The following is an 18,929-nucleotide window of genomic DNA, read 5'->3' as shown; positions in this document are numbered from 1 at the left end:
ATATGACATGGTCAAGTCTGTGCTAAGAAAGATTAAATTGAGAAATAAATATATATATATGTGGATACATATTCATATGAACAAATGAAATTCATTGATCATCATTTGGTATACTAATGAATAAATTCCATAATGTATCCAAAATAGAAATCCAGTGAATTGATCTTTAATAAACCTCTTTCAGCATATGAAATAATATCCTCTTTAGGACAGATCAGAGACCCTGGTATTTTAACTCACTAATGGAAATGTCAGTGTTTATGTAACCAAATGCCAGGTAATTAATACTCATTAATGTTTTTAGATTTATGAAATTATAGAATTAAACTCAAAGTTTACTCATGATTCTTTTGATTCCCCCTACCCCAAAAGCTACTGGAATAGTCTAGGCATGAGGTGATCAAGGCTTGCACCAAGGTGATAGCAGTGCCAAAGGAGGGAAGGGAGTGTAGAATAAATAGAATTTAGCACTGATTGCACATGGTGGAGGAGAGAGGGAGGAGTCAAAGCTAATACCTAGATAATACCTTTTGTAGCCTCTGCACCTTATGAATTTACCATTAAAGTGATCATCCTGCATCATAGATACTATCATCCTATGCACTGCTCTTCGGCAATGATTTACCCAAGACACCTGAAAGGTAGACTTCAGGCATCAAGAAATTATTATTTGAGGGGCAGTTAGTTGGGTCTGTGGATAGAGTGCCAATCCTGGAGTTGGGAGGACCAGAGTTCAAATCTGGTCTCAGATTCTTCCTAGCTGTGTGACCCTGGGCAAGTCACTTAACTCTAATCATCTATCACTTACTGTTCTTCTGCCTTCTAACCCATATTTCTTTTGATTCTAAGGCAGAAGGTATAAGTTAGAAAAAACAGTTATCATTTCGAATAAAGTTAGAAATTAGTTGAAACACTTAGGATTATATAAATCAGAATGTAGCCATACCTTTCCATCAAACACCATTTTGTATCCTTCTCTGTTTTTTATAAGATTGTATAAATACTCTGCCAGCTCCAAACACTTATCAACCTGGGCTTCAAATCCGATGGTTCCCTAAGAGAAGGAAAAAAAGTTTAGTTAGAACCTGATTGGGGAAAAGGGAGCTCTTAGTCAGAGCTGGAAAAAGTCCATGCAGACTCCGGAAGTCAAATTTCTACTGTTTCTTTACTGCTTCTATAGCAATTTGCTCTGAAGTTATGATGTTTCTGAAGTTCCTGGAAATAGCCCTGCAACTGTATAAAATAGGCACTGTGATATAGTAGAGAGTGTGACAGATTTGGAGTCAAAGGATCTGGATTCAAATCCCAGCTTTGCAGTTGACTAGCTGTGTAACCCAGAGCAAATTAATTAGCCTTGTTGGGTCTCAGTTTTCTCATATTTAAAGGGCTGGATGGGCTGCTTTTAAAGTCCTTCCCACATCTGCATCTATGATCCTAGTTCCAAGTAGCTTTGGTCCTCTATCGATTAACCCTAGGGCACTCTAGTGAATTGCTTTTAAAATGACTTTTCACTTTCATTCCTTAACATTTATTGAGTGCCAATCGAATGGCTTAGAAAATAGCTACTACTCATGAAAAAGGAACATTTAATGTTGTTCTAACAATAATTAGACGGAGATGGATAACTCAAAGTGATCATTTTCCCGTTTATAGCCTAACTGTATGGTCTGGCTCAGAAAAGACACAGATATATGTCATTGTCTCTTAACGATGGAAACACAATCTGCAGTAAATGGAGTTCAAAAAGCCAAATCGATGTGGCATCTTCTTTTCTGAGGAATACTTCTTCCTCCCCTCAGATGCAGGATAATGGTGGATTCTAGTTTAGCCCTGCCTATATTTGAATGTTCTGGTCAGCCTGGAGCCATGCCCCACTGACCCCAGAGGAACTGTTGGAGATTACCATTACTTAGGATTAATCTAGAAGTCTGAGTCCTCTTAGTACAGCCCTTGGGTTGGCCAAATGTTTCTTTTCCAAAATGGAATTCTAGATCACTGTGGAGTGGGTCCAAATCAGCTCTAGGAATTGTAGACTGGTCAGAACTGGGGCTGGAATGAGTCAGTAATTAAGGGAGAAAGATTCTGTCTCAGAATTAACCATGCTCCTGTCTCTGTCATTAGCTTATTGTGTGACCCGGGGCAAATCATTTAACCTGAGTTTCTTTATTCATTAAATAGGTAACGCTTTATTTATCACACAAACATGCTTGCTCTACTCAGGAAGCTTTGAAATCCTTCAGCTAATATTTATTAGACACCAGCTTTATGTGCTAGGCACTGGGGCAGAAGTGAAATTGTCTTTGTCTTCAAGGAGCTTACCTTCTAGCATAGAAATGAAACCTGTAAACACATTAACATGAGAACTAGAATTTAGTATGTCCTTGCTTCTGACCAGCTGTGGGAGATGGTGTTCTAGGACACCAACACATGGATTGGATTTTTTTTTCCTATCAGTATTTTTCAAAAATTCTAGAATTAGCATAAAATTTTGATTTGTTCTTCCAATGTATGAGAAGCAGAACAACGAATAAAACAGCCTTTATGAAAACCCTGTACACATAACTAGAGAGGCAACAGAGTACAGGGATTAATAAGCTGGCCTCAAAGCCAGGAAGAATTGGGTTCAAATCCTACCCCATACTGACTGAAAGACCCTGGACAAATCACTTAAGAAATCTTGGTGTTCTAGCTCAGTGATCTCAAAAGGATGCTAGACTATGCATAAGGATCCCTGAACAGTGTATGTTTACTTAGAAAACCATAAATTTTTCCTACCAGTATTTTTCAAAAGGTCTAGACTTAGCATAACTTGTGAGTGAAGAGAGACTTCAAGAGGTGATCTAATTGAATCCCCCCAATTTATAGATGAGAATGGTGAAGCACCTAAAGTGACTTGCCCAATGTCTTATGGGTGATAAAGCCAGTATTCAAATCAAAGTCCTTTGACTCCAAATTCAGCATACACACTGTGGTGACCATTCAAATAGAAAGAAGAATACTATTAGGTCATTACAAGGCTCTTGAGGGCACAACAGGGAGTGTCCACCCTCCTATAGATTATAAAAGACAGAGGTAGATGGGGCATGAGTCAGTACTACTACTTCATTGCCCCAGGATTTTAGAAATAATTTATGAAGCCTCAGCTAAAGACTTTTTAGTTGTTTTTGTTTTGTTTTGCTTTGATTTTTTTAAACTTTTTTTTACTCTAAAGAATAAACAGATTCTCAATCTTTGGGGGGTCCATTTGTAAGCTCTCTGTGTCCAGACTAACTAGTCTGTATTAGTAAGAAGAATTCTTACATAGATGTCCCAGGAAGCAATGCAGATGGTAAGGACACCCTGCTAAGGCTATTAGCCATGCCTATTTCCCCAGAACTACTACTCATTCTCTCCTTTGTCTCCCCTGCCTCACCCCCTTGTCTGGAAGGAGATCTCTCCAGAAGTTGGCTCCTTTGCCTATAGAAAAGTACCTATCGCTCTTCAACCACTAGCCCCAAATACTTGGTTCAATGAATCCTTCACTCTGGCCCTTAGAATTCTCTTTTCTTTGTCAGTGGGGAGTGAGGGCTTCTTGAATAGAATGGATATAATTATGCAAGTGAACATGCGCAAATGTTGGTCTCTGAAACTTACTGTAAGAAATCTGGTAGTTCTCCACTAAGCCATGGAAGAGGAAGATAGGAAATATCAGGACTACCAGGCTACCTAGTTACTTAGCTGGTTTTCAAAGCATCTTCTGAGTCCTATTCTCTTACATCTACAGAATACATGGCTGGATCCTTTAAGCTGAGATGATTAAGACGGGAATTTTGCTAATGTGGAATTAGTCTGATTATTGGCCACCTGTGACTTTTCAGGAGGATGAAGTTTCCTAAAACCAAGTGGCTCTCTCATTTTTATATTTGAATCTCCATTACCTAGCACAGCGCCTGGCATATAGTGAGGATGGGGATAGCGATGGTCCTATCCTAGAGCCTCCTGACTCTATCTTATCCTCTCTAGCACCTCCACATAGCTATAGATAGTCATATTAATAGAGAATGACCATACATATTTGTATATGAGATATAATAGAGATTCATGAGATTTTGTGCTGGAAAGGGTATTAGAAATTATTTAATCCCTTTCTTTTTATAAGTGTGATCTAGAAAGGTCAATATATTTGCCCAAGGTCACATAGTTAACAGTATGGCATCTGAATCCAGGTCCTCTGACCCCCAAATCCAGAGTTCTTTCCACCAACCATGCTGCTTTAAAAAACAGGTAATAAATTATGTTGTTAGTTCCTATCAAGTAGAAAGAATTGTTAACCCCAAATCCCATTCCTCAATTTTGCTGGATAACAAAATATTGATTAGATTATTATCATTATTCAGCTTGATTTTTTGTGGCGGGTAACACTGCCTTCTGAAGCTAGGCAAGGAGCCTCCAATTTTCTAGCATCAACTTCTCTTGGGAAAGGAGCTTAATTCTCTGGGTTAACCTGGAGGAGATTTTTATATAGCATGTGTCACTTAAATTCTCCATCTACAAATGGAACAATTAGCTCGATTGCTATTATTATTAATTATTATTATTATACTGAATTAGAGAATACATGTAAAGCATTTTGCAAAATATAAAGTGGCTCCTAGGTGGGGTGCAGTGGACAAAGTCAGACCTGAGTTCAAATCTGCTCAGATACTTCCTAACTGGGCAAGTCACTTAATTCTGTTTGCCTCAGTTTCCTCATCTATAAAATTATCTGGGGAAGGAAATGGCTATTTTTACTGAAAAAACAAAAACAAAAACCGAAATGGGGTCATGAAGAGTTGGACATGATTGAAACAACTGAATAAAACCATAAAATGCTTTATAGATATTAGCGAATATTTATTGTTGTTGTTGTTTGGGATAGGGGTTGGATCTGTGATGTTATCAGTGTTACAAATTCCTAAGTGAGGAAATTCCTTCTGGTACCAATGCAAATAAGGACCTTTTATGCAGCTTAGATCACTGAGGAATTAAGTGACTTTCCCAGAATCACACAGCCAGTAAGTATCATTATACTTGAACCCAGGTCTTCATGGATAGCTTTCTATCTATAAATAAATACTATATTATCTATCTAGCTTTTCTATTATTTTTTTTCTATTATTTTTTTTGTGGATATGCCATTCACCTGTCCATCATTTTTATACATCTCCAAACATCCATTTAAGAGATCCAAATGGAAATAGTTTCAGCTTAGATGTCAAGATACATCCTTTAATGAATTTCAGCTATCTCCTGGAAAACTCTAACAACATTTGGCTAGAAGCAATTTTGCAGCTGCTATATCTGCTCACTTTCTTCCTTTTCATAGTTTCTAGTTGCTATTTTGCAGCTGCCTAAATACAAGATCTTTTGTTTTTATTTCAGGTTTCATCTGGTTGGGCTTTAAACGCCCACCTGATGTCCTCAGTGTCACCTGAACTATTTCTGCCAAACCTTGCTGTGAAGTTCTGTGCTGGAGTACTCACGTGGGATATTTCCAGCAGGGCTGGAGGAACCATTAGGGAATGTAGATTCCATTTTCATGTAAATGTCTTTAGTGATCACCATAATCATAAAAACAACATAGAAAAGAGAGGCAAAACTCATGGTATACCATACAAAACTGAGAAACCTTGGAAAATGTTTTGAGATCAAGTTTTCTGCTGGAAACTCAAAAATATTGACCTTCTTCTTGTAATTTATACCAACCCACTGAAGGAAGAATTTATTTAAAAAAAAAAAGCTTGAGAGAGTAATCTGAATTTCTAATCTATACGTATTTTTGTTGATGTATACAATTGGTTTTTGCCAGGAGGTAAAGGCTAGAAGAGAGGCTTGGAATTAAGAAGACTGGATTTGAGTTCTGCTCCTCACACACATATTCTAGATATGACCATCTCTGCCAGGTCCCTTTGTCTCTCAACACCTCCAGAAATGCCAAGGCTACAGGCAACTAATTTGTGGCTAAAGTAGGAGTTTCCATGCAGGAAATACTCCACACTAATGAAGTGACAAGTCCAGACCACCTACCTCTCTCCCCAAAAAAAGTCATATATATATGTATATATATATATATGTATGTATAATGCGATTACTAATAGAATGAACTCTAATTGCACTGAGCAGAGTTGTAGGTGGTTGAAAGTTCTCACAGCAATACTATGCTTTGTTCACTAATCTAGACACTCCCTGAGAGAATATAATATGCTGTTATATAGCTACAAGAATAATTATACACCTCAAAAAAATACTGCTTTGTTTAAGATAATTGCAATCACGGCTCCCAGCATGCAAAATGGGACCAGGTGGGCTGGTCACTGATTTGTCATGTTTAAGTCAGGAATCTGGCTAAAATAAAAACCATCTTTGGGCTTTTCTGGCCTGATTACATTTAAACATAATATTTATGCTGTTAGACAGTTACAATTAGGCCCAGTAAGTGCTGCACATTTTCAGCTCTGAAGTCGAACTTGCAGAGAGACAAGTGGTTCTCTTCCAGTTAAAGTCCCATAAGGTAAACAGAAAAAATGGTACAGAAGACGTACGATTAAGTACTTAGGGTTGTTTTTCTTTAAAAGCTCAGTTGCCCTTTCAGTGCCACAAATGAGCTTTTGTAGCATTTCCCCCTTGTTCTTCAAAGGTATAATTTATGGCCTTGCATCAATCTATCTGAGTGTTCAATCACTAGTTAAAAACAACAGGTCAGAAAACAGGGGAACAGAGAGTTTTGTGTTATAAATCAGAATGGATTCATTTTCTAAATGCCTTAGCTATCGATGCAATTTGCTATTTATTTTTAAAAGACACAAACACAAAAGTGATTCTATTCCCCTCCAAGGAGGGCATAGAGAAAAATGCACAGACACCCCTGGATGTAAAGGAGTTCGAATCTTGGGGGAGGCATTTTCAGTCTAGAGGCTAATTTATCACACGGCATAAAATGGGGTTGATCAGATCTGGTTTCTGTCCATAGAGAACAACCTGAAATCTCATGTTTGCTTACCTTTGCTCTCCACATTAGCCATAATTTGAAAACATCAACATGGCGCCCGCACTGTAAAGCCTTGTCTCCGGTATCGTAAGACAAGTCGTAGTGTTTATCTTGTTGAAAGAGGTAAGAAGCATGCATCTGGTTGCAGCTTTGCATCAGCCCCTTAAAGAAATAGGGAAAAAGCAAAAGAAATCCCATCAAATTTGTCAGTGCTCAGGGTTGAAATAATAAAAAATAAATCCTGCTGTTGTTAAAAAAGGAGATAGCTCGACACCTGGAAAATAAAGGCAGAAGGAGTCATGCTAATGGGATTAAAGAGAAAGATATGGGAATGAATACTTTTTCTAAATGGAAAGTACACAGTTGACTATTGAATTAATTTGATGTATTTTACGTATGGCCCTAGAGTCAAATGTTACTGGATTATAACCATAGGTATATGTTTATGTTTTAATTTTCTACCTAAAGACTAGGTCTTTTTTTTTTTTTAATTCTTATCTTCCATTTTAGAATCAATGCCGTGTATTGGTTCCAAGGCAGTAAAGTGGTAAGGGCTAGGCAATGGAAGTTATGTGACTTGTCCAGGGTCACACAACTAGGAAGTAGTTGAGGTCATATTTGAACCCATGTTCTCTTGTCTCTAGGACTGGCTCTCAATCCCTATTATTATGATTTTAAAGGCATCTATCGTAACTTCTGGTTTTGCTGTAGTCTGTTTCCAAATATATAGAGATTTATTTCCTAGTTCTAGTAGTTTATGTCATATTTAAAATTTTTGACTAAAAAGAGAATTAATCTTTATAGATGATCTAGAAACTGTGATTCTTTATATCCTCTTAACTTTGTTTTTTTCTCACTGCAGATGTGCATGAGAGCCACACAGGACAGTCCTTTTACTTTGTGGGTAACCAATTCATCCCCTACTGGACATCTTAGGGAGACTTTTTCTGGAATGGTGGTTTGAAGTATCTCTTGCTTGACTGAATCTGCCTAAGCCCATGCTAGGTGGTCAAATCTTTAGAGAACTGAAGTTTAATTCTTTGCCAACACAGTAGGGTTTGAGTCAAAAAATTAACTTCTCTTGAGTAGAGTAAAGGATGTCAGCAAATAAATGTATGAGTGAAAAAGAAGATGGGGTGAGAATGATGGATGATGACTGATGGACAGTCTGTGTGTTCCATTGGTATCTTCATGATGTCAAAAGAAAATGAGGAAAGATGATAGCATATTGGGTTAACCTTTTGTCTCAAACCTATGGGAAGATGTGGCTTAGAGTCATACAGGATGGGCAGGCATGGCTGGGCTGTGAGCTGAGTATTTTCTGGAAATACTCCCATTGATGAATTCACAGGTCCAATGGAATAAGGGAGAGAATTGGAATACTTTGGCTTTTGTTTGGATTAAGGTTCAACAAATCACCGTGGTATGGTTCAATCTAATTCCCCACCACCGCCATGGTTGCTTCTAGGTTTTTTTTTTTTTTTTTCCTGAGAATGAGGGTTTCAAAGACTAGTCAATGGCCATTATTTTAATATATTAAAAGTCAACAAAAGTAAAGATGTTCTTAATCTAAGTCTGAAAACAGAGGCTAAGAATGAACAAAGCAAGAATCTACTTGGTTCTTAGATTGCATTTTGACTTGAAAATGATAGGATTATTTTTCAGGATAGACAAAAAGAAATCACATGCAATGATATTATAGAAGGTATGGATTAAGTTTGATTGGGGTGAAAAAGATAGAATGCTTGAGGAATAAAGTTAATAACAACTGGCATTCATGTAGCACTTTAAATTTCGCAAAAAGTTTTACAAATATTATCATTTTACTCTAATAATTGGTATCAATTTTATATATAAGGAAACTGAGGCAGAGGTTAAATGACTTACTTGACCATGGTTACATAGTAAGTATTGAAGGCTAGATTTGACCTCAGGACTTCTTCCTGATCTAATGTTTGCTTTACTATGATACCTGGCTGCTTATTTAGAGTCAATTTAAGCTTTTCCATTTGGAGATGGAAAAATATTGATAATTTACATTTATATAATGTTTTAAATTTTTAAAAATTTTAATTTTTAAAATTAAATTAAAAATTAGAAATAAAATTAAAAATAAATTAAATTTATTCAACATATTAATTATTCATCTTCTGTGTATACTATGTGTCTGGCACTGACATAGGTATTGAATACACAAAAACAAAAATAAACCTGTCCCTGCCCTCATGGAGTTTACCTTCTATTTAGGAAAATCAACACCTATATAGGTAAGTAAATGGGAAATTTATACAAAGAAAATACCAAATCATTTCTGGGGCAAGGTTGCTGGTAAATGGGGGAGAATAGGTTTCATGTAGTAAGTGATGCTTAAATTGAGCCTTGAAGGAACTTGGGGATTCCGTGAGGTGGAGATGAGGAAGGATGGCATTCTAGACATGGAGGAAATGGTAGAGATTGGAGATGGCATGTTGAATACAGGAAATGGGCTACTTTCCCTATAACATAGGGCATGGGAAGGAGAGTGTCCAAGGAGCCTGGAAAGTTAGAATGGAGCCAAGCTGAAAATGACTTTTGAATGTCAAACAGAGAAGGTTCTATTTTATTCTGGAAGCAAAAGGAAGCCACAAAAGCTTCTTGAGCAAGGCTGTGAATGAAATGGTCAAACCAGTACCCTGGGCATGAAAAATTTCCAGCTCTGTAGAAGATGGATTGGAAATGGGAAGACAGTTTAAGAAGGGAGACTAATTTGGAGATTATTATAATTATCCAGACAAAAATGACATAAGTCGCTTAAGTATTATTACTCCCATTTTATGGATAAAAACTGAAGTTCAGGACTGTTAAATGATTTGCTCATTGTCAGACTTTTAGTATCAAAACTGGGATTTGAATCCAAATCTCCTGACTCCAAGGCTAAGGCTCTTTTTACTACATTCTCCTGTGGTGCTTTTCACTATATGCATTGCACATGCTATTCTATCGTTCCAGACTATACAACTCACTGCAGATGTATATTTTTATAAGAAAAACTAGGTAAGAGTGGGAATGAATTAGTATAATTCTTTGTGCCTAGTGGAAACTCAGTTCAAAGCATGTGGTGATTGGTCAGAGGCATTAGCATTAGTATTGTATTTATATAAAACATCATGAAAAATTAATGAAATGTCTCACTAAAGCCATTCTTCTGATGGAAGGTGGCTAATCTAAATGAAGTTTGTTCCATTAAACACTGGATGTCTCCAGAAAGGGTGTGCTGGTTGATACTGGTCCTGGTGTACACTATGTAAAGGTTGCTAAGGACAATGACTGACTGCATCACTTTTACCTCTGCGAATCTCAGTTTCTTTATATGTAAAATAGGGAAAATGAGGCTTCTATAACCTGTCTCATGGGCTGGCTGTTGGGAAGAAAGTGCCTTGCAAAATTTAAATGCTATATATATTTGAGCTATTATCATTGTTACTAACATAGTTAAATATAAGTGTGTTTTTCTGTTAATTAGTTATTATAAATACCGAGTTAGAGACAGCCCCTCTTCTGAACCATTTACTTCAGCCAATTCTAAGTGCATATGGCTTCTCAATGGATGTAAAACACATACTCTCCACAATTGATAAAGAAACTCTCCTTAAGTACAGATTTGATCATATTATTCCCTTCTCAATAAACTTCAGGGGCTCCCAGATACCTCTAATATAGAATACAAAGACCTATCTTTGACATTTAAAGACTTTTTCCATCCTGGTACCAATCTTCGTTTCCAGTTTTATTATCTATTACTCTCCCTCACTTACTCTTTTGGTCCTTTTCTCATATGTAATGTTCAATCTCCTTTGCACATGGCCTGGAATGCTTGCTCTCTTCATCTCTCCCTCTTATAATCCCTAATTTCCTTTTAACCATAGCTCCCCTGGTGCCTCCCTCCTTAGGCAGTCCTGGATCACCCTAGCTGCTACTGTTTCCCTCATTGACCCATCTACTATTTATTTTGTATGTATATCTCTGTGCATATATTTTCCTCCCTGATAGAATATCAGCTTCTTGAGGACAGGGGCTTTGTTTTCAGAAGGCATGGCCAAAGTCGACTGGAAATGCTTGCTTCGATTGAAGGGAGTAAATAAGTCCCAGAGTAAATTTTGATTGTTCTTGATGAGGATTGAAGCTTCTAGGTCTAGTTAGGAGGCTTACTTTGCTTTGAACATCCACACTCAATATCTTCAGCATTGAGCCAAAGACCATTTCTTTTCGCTTTTTACACTCTCCGTGAATTTCTTTATGAAATATAATTTCTCCCAAGAGGAGAATGTCTCTAGAAGAATGTCTTATCCTAGATTTTTTTCCCTTTCTAAGCAGGGGGGTGATTTTATCTTTTCTGAAGGTGACTACTACATGAACTTTGAAATCCCTTGATCTTATCATAATATTTTATCATTCCATCTCTCTTTCTATGCCTTACAATCTCTCACACTCTCCTTTGTCCTCAACATGATATCCATGCCCCCTATCCCCCAGGTGTTTACCAGGCTAACCCTCCTGCACTGGTTTTCTTTTCCTTTCTTCCCTATCTTGGCCTCTTATTGAAGCAGTTCAACTTTTCAGTAGGGCATACTTTTGAATATCATACCCCTTGTCTTATTGTCAATCACGCTTTTCCAACCTCCAGCACTGGATTATTGCCAATATCTACCTGTTACATTTCTAATCATATGCTGTTAAGCAGAGCTTGAGAAAAGTCATAAAATTGGCATGATTGGGCCACTACACATTTTGTCATAATCTCAATTGGATCCTTATACTACCTCTCTAATTGACTTCCATTCTTTAAGAAGCTATGGCTGCTAGACGTCAGAATGGATAGAGTGCTGGCTCTGGGGTCAGGAAGACTCATCTTCCTGAGTCAAAATCTGGCCTCAGACATTTATTAGCTATGTGACCCTGGACAAGTCCCTTAACCTTGTTTGCCTCTGTTTCCTCATCTGCAAACAAGCTGGAGAAGGAAATGGCAAACCACTCCAATATCTTTGCCAAGAAAACTCCAAATGGGGTCATGGAGAGTTGGATGTGACTGGAAATGACTGAACAACAACAGAAGCTATTCCAAACTCTTTTATCATTTATCAACCCTCTGTAAAGATGTCAGTGGTCTCTTAATTGACAGATCTAGTGACCTTTTCTCAGTCCTCATCCTTGATCTCTCTGAAGTCTATGACCATCTCCTGGATACACTTTCTTCTAAGTTTTTGTGACACTGGTTTTCTTCCTGCCTGTCTGACCTTTCCTCAGTCTCCTTTGCAGGGACTTCATCCCTTTCATGTCCATTAATTATGGATGTTTACCAAGACTCTGCCTTGGACACTCTTCATTTTTCCCTTTATGTGATTCCACTTGGTCATCTCATCACTTCCCATTGAGTCAATTATCACCTCTATGCAGACAGCCCTCTGGTTCTGCACATCCACCTGACTTTTAGACATCTTAAACTAAACATCTAATAAGCATCTCAAACTCAACATGTCTAAAAAAGACTCATTCTCTTTCCCTCTAACTTCCCTACTTATTGAACATCCCTATTAATGTTGAAGGAATATTATCTTCTTTGGTGTGCAGGTTTGCAATCTTGGTATTGAATTTGACTTTTCAATCTCATATACCCCACATATCTGATCTGTTTTCAAGGTTTGCCTTTTCCACCTTCACAGTACCTCTCATATACACCCCCTTCTTTCCAGTCACACTTCCACCATCATAGTATAAGTTCTCTTTATCTTTTGCTAAGCTATTACAATAGTGCTCTGGTTGGTTTCTCCATTCAGCTGCCAAAATAATTTTTCTAAAATTTTTAAAAAATATTTTCTAATCAGATTAACTCCCTATTCAATACTAGTGACTCTTCACAATTTGACCTTCCAACTTTTCAAGACTTCTTAGACCACAGTCTTCTTCTCGTACTCTATGATCCAGTCCATGAGCCCTCTTGGTGTTCTCACATGTAACTCTCCATCTCCCATTTTAGCATCTCCCATTTCCCTCATCCTTCATTCCTGGAATGTTCTCTCTTTACAGCTACCTTCTAATTTCTTGATCTTTTTTCAAGATTCACCTCAAACTCACTCTTCACAAGAGGCCTTTGGAGTGTCTCCCTAAGTGCTGGTGTCATCCTTCTGAGACCACCTTCCATCTACTCTGCAAATATCGTGTATGTACCAAACTATTGACATGTTGTCTCCACCAGTAGAATGTGAGCTCTTTGATGGGAAGAACAGGGTCTTTGCCCTCCTTTGTATCCCCAGCACCTAACACAGTACTTGGCACATAATAAATACTTAATAAATATGTGTTGATTGAATGACATTTTTATTTGGAAAATGAAACTGAACATTGTTTAATTATGGTGACCAAGTTGGACCCCATAGAAAACATGAGAAAATGTACTTCTCTCTTTTCTCCATGAAGATGAGGAACTATGAGAGAGGAAAACTGCATAAACTTCCAGGCTCTTTTGGTTAGTTTTGCTGAATTTCATTTATCTCTTAATTTTTTTTTTTAGTTTTCTACAAGGAATGACTCTCTAGATAGGGGAAGGGAAAGGATATATACAGAAATGAAAGTGCTGTAAAAGGAAATGATATCATGAAAAACAAATTTAATAATAATAATAGCTAATATTTGTATAGTACTTTCTATGTGCCAGGCACTGTGATAAGTACACTTATCTCAGTAATCACAATAACTTTAGGATGTAGGTGATATTAATAGCCTCATTTTATATATGAGGAAACTGAGACAAACAGAGGTGAAGTGACTAGCCCAGGGTCACACAGATAATAAGTAGAGTGTGAGGAAGGAGTTGAACTCATGTTTTCCTTCTTTTAGGCCCAATGGTTTATTTCTTTTAAAAAACTTATGTAGGGGGCAGCTGGGTAGCTCAGTGGATTGAGAGCCAGGCCTAGAGACAGGAGGTCCTAGGTTCAAATCTGGCCTCAGACACTTCGGATGTGACCCTGGACAAGGCACTTGACCCCCATTGCCTAGCCCTTAAAAAAACTTATTTAGAATATTTTTCCATGGTTACATGATTCATGATTTCCCCCCAACTCCCAATGGTTTATTTCTTGTGCCACCTAATTGCCTCTAGAATCATTTAGGAGGCCAGGATTCCTAAAGCTACACTAAATATTAGATTTATTCCTTTTCCCCCTCCAACCCTTCAAAGTCTTCTAGTTTTAATTCTTTGGAGATTCTTGGAAGAAACAAGGAAGATCTGAATATGCTCTTTGGTTTTGTCCATTTTTGTTGTTCAGCCATTTCAGTAGTGTCTGACTCTTTGTGACCTCATTTAGGGTTGTCTTGGCAGAGATACTGGAGTGGTTTGTCATTTCCTTCTCTATTTTTTTTATGAGTAAACAGAGGTAATCAAGGTGAAATGACTTTCCCAGGGTCACACAACTAGTAACTGTTTGTTTGAGGTTGCATCTGAATTCTCTGACTTTAAGTCTGGCACTCAATCCACTGAGTCACTTAGCTGCTCTAGTTTCGACTATAACCTTTACCTAATTTCCATATACACTATTTGGGTCATATGTAGGGAGAAAATGTTCTGAACAAATAAAAATGAAACTAGCCCAAACCTACCTCTTCTCTAACCAGCAGAGCTGAGCACTGCAACGGAACACCCATCATCTTGTGAGGATTCCATGTCACAGAGTTGGCCCTGTAAGAAAATCAAACCGTGTAAGAGAAAAGCTTCACAGAGGGAATCTCAGGTGATTAAAACTCTAGAGACAGGCTTCAGGATTCCAGGGTTCTCTTTTCCATTCCTGACATGCCATGATGACTATGATAACAACAACAAAAGCTAATATTTATATATCTAAGATTTGCCAAGGTTTTGATATACTTTATCTCATTGATCCTCACAACAACCCTAGGAGATAGGTGCTGTTATTGACTTTGTTTTACAGAGGAGGAATTGAATTCTGAGAAAGGGTAAATAACTTGCCTGGGGTCCTATAGACTGTAATATATATTTCATATATATATAATATATATCATATAGACTTGGGTACCCAAGGCAGGATATAAACCGATGAGATCCAAGAAATATGACTTGAATTTTTATTCTCTGACTTTTTACATAAAGAGAGGAAAGACACTAGAGAGAGGCAAGGAAACATCCTCTATGTGGCCCTAAGCACTCACATTTATAGGTGCTCATTCAGTCTTCCTTGGGGAACTCATAGGACCAGTGAACAGAAGATAAGAATGCTTTTTCTGGTTTGGGATCCTTAAGATTTGGAGCTCAGAGGAGCCCCACATTCCATGGCATCAGTCTGTTCCTTTCAAAGTCAGTACATGATTATCCTCTGAGAGAAATACCCAAAGCAAAGTGGAAAGTTTAATGTAAGATATAAATGCCTCTGACCCTAGATGGAAGAAAAAGGCAGAGGTTGAAAGATGAGTGGCAGCTGGGCAGATGGATGGGCGACTGAAAGCCAGAGAGCTCTTTTTCTCTCTTCTTTCACAGTAATAGATTTGCTTCCCACCTCTTAGTGGGCTCTCCCTCAGGAAGAAGTTAGGAGGTGAAGGTGGCGAGGAATCAATCCATCTCCTTGATGAATGGATATCAGTCAAGCGGACGACAAATATTAGTTGAGCATCCCCTGTACTTGTGACCCCAAATGATGTGGCAAATAAGATAGCATCTCATCCATCCTCACCTTAGATATGACTGATTGAACTACTAGGAGAGCCCCAGGATTAGAATTGGGGAAAAGAAAGCCATGGCAGAAACATGACTAGCTGAGGACTCAAGGAAAGGACAAAGTGACTGAATAAGTTCACTTGAAAGAGCCAAAATGGGCATATTTCCCACACAGCTGCCTTCATTTGGACTGTTTTTCCAATAGTAACCTCACAAATCTGCAAGATTGCCCCAACGTTGGTATTCACATCTCATCTATATCCTCTGCCCTGGAACCCCTCTAATTGGAGGGCAGAATGAAGAACTCTCAAGGGCATCATGTAAGGAGGGCATCTATGGTAGCCATCATTATGGTCAGCCATTTCCCACTTGATTGGACTCCTCTATTATGCTCTTCCTTCTATCCTTTCTTTCCCCTTGCTTGCTTTTCCTTTTCCTTTTTGGGTATTGTCTTCTATTAGATTGTAAGCTCCTCAAGGACAGAGACTTTTTAAAAAAATATTTGCTTCTCCAGCACTTAGCACAGTTCCTGACACATAGTAGGCACTTAATAAATGTTTATTGACTGACAAAAAGAGTTCCTTCCTGTTGGGAGTAGTCCAGCTCTGTTAACCACAAAGTTTGATTAGAAAATACAAATATCTTTCCCTTTTGATCTTTTTAGTATGTATGCTTGCCTTGCACATCGTGAGAGCTTAATTAATGTTGAAATGGATTGAACTGGCAGGCATAGATGGACATACACTAGTAAATGCTGTTTTCTTTTTCACCCCCACACACTTAGAAGCAACTAGTAAGAGAAATAACTTTCCCTTCCAACAGAAAACATCTCTGCTTCTAGAAAGATAATGATGAGGTGGAGACGGGACTAGGGAAATTGTTTTTTAAAAGTTTCCCTGGGTGATACCAGGCAAAACTATGTGAAACGGCTTTGGGTTTATTTTCAGAGTGTCTTTCAGTGGGATTTAACTACCAGCTTTTGTGGCAATATGTAGGTTTGAAGGAACAAAATGCCCCAGTGTCACTGAAGAAGTGAGTTCCAGTCTCCAAAGAAGACGAACCAACCAGTTTAGTTCTGAGACCCTGAGCGAATACCTCCCTATGTGGTCTCAGTTCATATATGGCTGTAGATTATGATACAAGAATGTTTTGTATCCTCTTTACCTGGTGAATGGATAGAAACAGTGAAGTATAATGGAAAAGGCATTGGCCCTGGAATGAGAAATGACCTGGATTTGAATCATACTCTGATGCTTAACACCTGTATGACTATAGACACAACACTGAACCTTTTGGTGTCTCAGATGCCTCATCTATCAAACGGAGGTAGTGGAATAGAAGGGACTCCAAGCTCCCTTCCAACTCTAGCTATATGGTTTTATGAGCATTTTTTGAGTTGTTTTAAAGATATTGAATCTCTGGTAATCTTTTAAAGCCCAGTCCAGATGCCATCACCTCCATGAAGCCTCCTATGATTCCTCTGTCAGGAAAGTCCTTGTTCCTTTGATCTTCCACAGCACTTTGTTATGTACCTTCTGAATACACTGGTCACTTAATGTATATTATTAAGTATCTGAGTTTCCATCTCCATCCCCTACTAGATAAGAAGTTCTGAGGGCAGAAACCATTACTCGTACATAATTGAGTATCCTACAAGGCTCTGTCCCTCTTTTCTTCTTCCTCCATACTATATATCATTTGGTGATCTCATCATATCCCATCCATTAAATTATCGTTTCTTTGTTTATGATTCTCAAATCCATTTATCTAGCCCTAAACTCTCTCCTCACCTCCAATTTTGCATTTTCAAGTGTCTATTGATATCTCAAATGAGATATCCTATGGAAATCTTAAACTCAACACATCCAAAACTGAACTCATTATCTTTCCTTCCCTAATCTCTCCACTTCTAAATTTACCTCTTACTATGGAGGGCACCACACACTTCTCCTTCCTCCAGGCTCACCACCCAGGTGTCATCCACAACTTTTCACTCTCTCATCCCCCCCTTCAAACTGTTGTCAAGACCTGGTGACTTTACCTCTGTCATATCTCTCAAATATCTCCCTTCTCTTCTCTGACACTGCCACTGCTCTAGTGCAAGTAAATCATCATACTGGACTATTACAGGAGCCTTTTGGTGGGTCTGACTGCTTCAGACTTCTTTCCACTCTGGTCCTTCTCTATTTAGACACTAAAGTGATTTTCCTAAAGAGCATATTAACCCCTTGTTCCATTAACTCCAGCAGCTCCTTATTATGTCCAACACTAACTATGAAATCCTGTTTGGTGATCAAAGCCCTTCATAACCTACCCTCCACCTTTCCAGCCTTGGTTTTTAAACCCTTACCTTCTGTCTTAGAGTCAATACAAGTATCAGTTCCAAAGCAGAAGAGAGGTAAGTGTTTAGGCAATTGGGGGTTAAGTGACTTTGTCAAGGTCTACATAGCTAGAAAATGTCTGAGGTCAAATTTGATTCCAGGACCTCCCATCTCCAGTCTTGGCTCTATTTATTGAACCACCTAACTGTCCTTCCAGTCATCTTACACATCATACCCTTGCCATAACCTTTGATCTAGTGGCACGGGTTGTTTCTTCAAACAAGCCATTCCACATCTCAGTTCCAGGCATTTTCTCTGACTGTCCATCATGCCTAGGACCTTTCCCCTTCTCTCTTCTTGGCTTTTCTGGCTTGCTTCAAGTTCTGTCTCAAATCTTACTTTCTACACAAGACCTTTCCCAATCCTCTTAATTCTGGGACCTTCCTTCTACTTACAAATATTTCCTATTTATCTTGTGTATAGCTTGTTGGCATGTTACCTCCTTCAAGGGCCTGGGAGCTCCTTAATGGCAGAGACCCAATCTTTTGCCTCTCTTGGTATCTCTATCACTAAGCATAGTAACCTGACACATAGTAGACATTTAATGGAGTGGCTTGGTACTTTCTCCTCATTCCTGCACTTAGCCCAGTCTCTGTACACAGCAGTTACTAAATAAATATTTGGTGATTGCATCAGTGGAAGAATGAAAATGTCTGTGATGAGATTTGTCACCTCTGTTTCAAAGACTGTAATATTGGTTTTAAGTCTCTGCATTATTTTATTTTCCAAGCTTTCCTTCTTTTCTTGGTTACCTAGGTGACATAACTCTGAGCATGCACCAAATGCTTCCATAAAAGTCAGACACTATGTGCTGAATTCTCCCTACTCCTATCCTGGTTCT

General features: G+C 38.2%; 1 protein-coding gene across 1 annotated transcript in view; it reads right to left on the bottom strand.

Annotated features, from left to right (window-relative positions):
- The window catches only part of GAD2 (glutamate decarboxylase 2), a 75,983-nt gene that overhangs the window by 11,068 nt on the left and 45,986 nt on the right, over positions 1–18,929 (bottom strand). The window contains exons 12-14 of the mRNA XM_044678203.1: positions 14,639–14,717; positions 7,019–7,168; positions 947–1,054 (exon numbers count right to left, since the gene is read on the bottom strand). Coding sequence (XP_044534138.1) covers positions 947–1,054; positions 7,019–7,168; positions 14,639–14,717 — 337 coding nt within the window. The remainder of the gene's footprint in view (positions 1–946; positions 1,055–7,018; positions 7,169–14,638; positions 14,718–18,929) is intronic.

Source organism: Gracilinanus agilis, chromosome 5 (assembly GCF_016433145.1).
Source record: "Gracilinanus agilis isolate LMUSP501 chromosome 5, AgileGrace, whole genome shotgun sequence".
Classification (NCBI taxonomy): Eukaryota; Metazoa; Chordata; class Mammalia; order Didelphimorphia; family Didelphidae; genus Gracilinanus; species Gracilinanus agilis.
The sequence above is the reverse complement of the archived record's forward strand: the minus strand, read 5'-3'. Positions and strand labels throughout refer to the sequence as shown.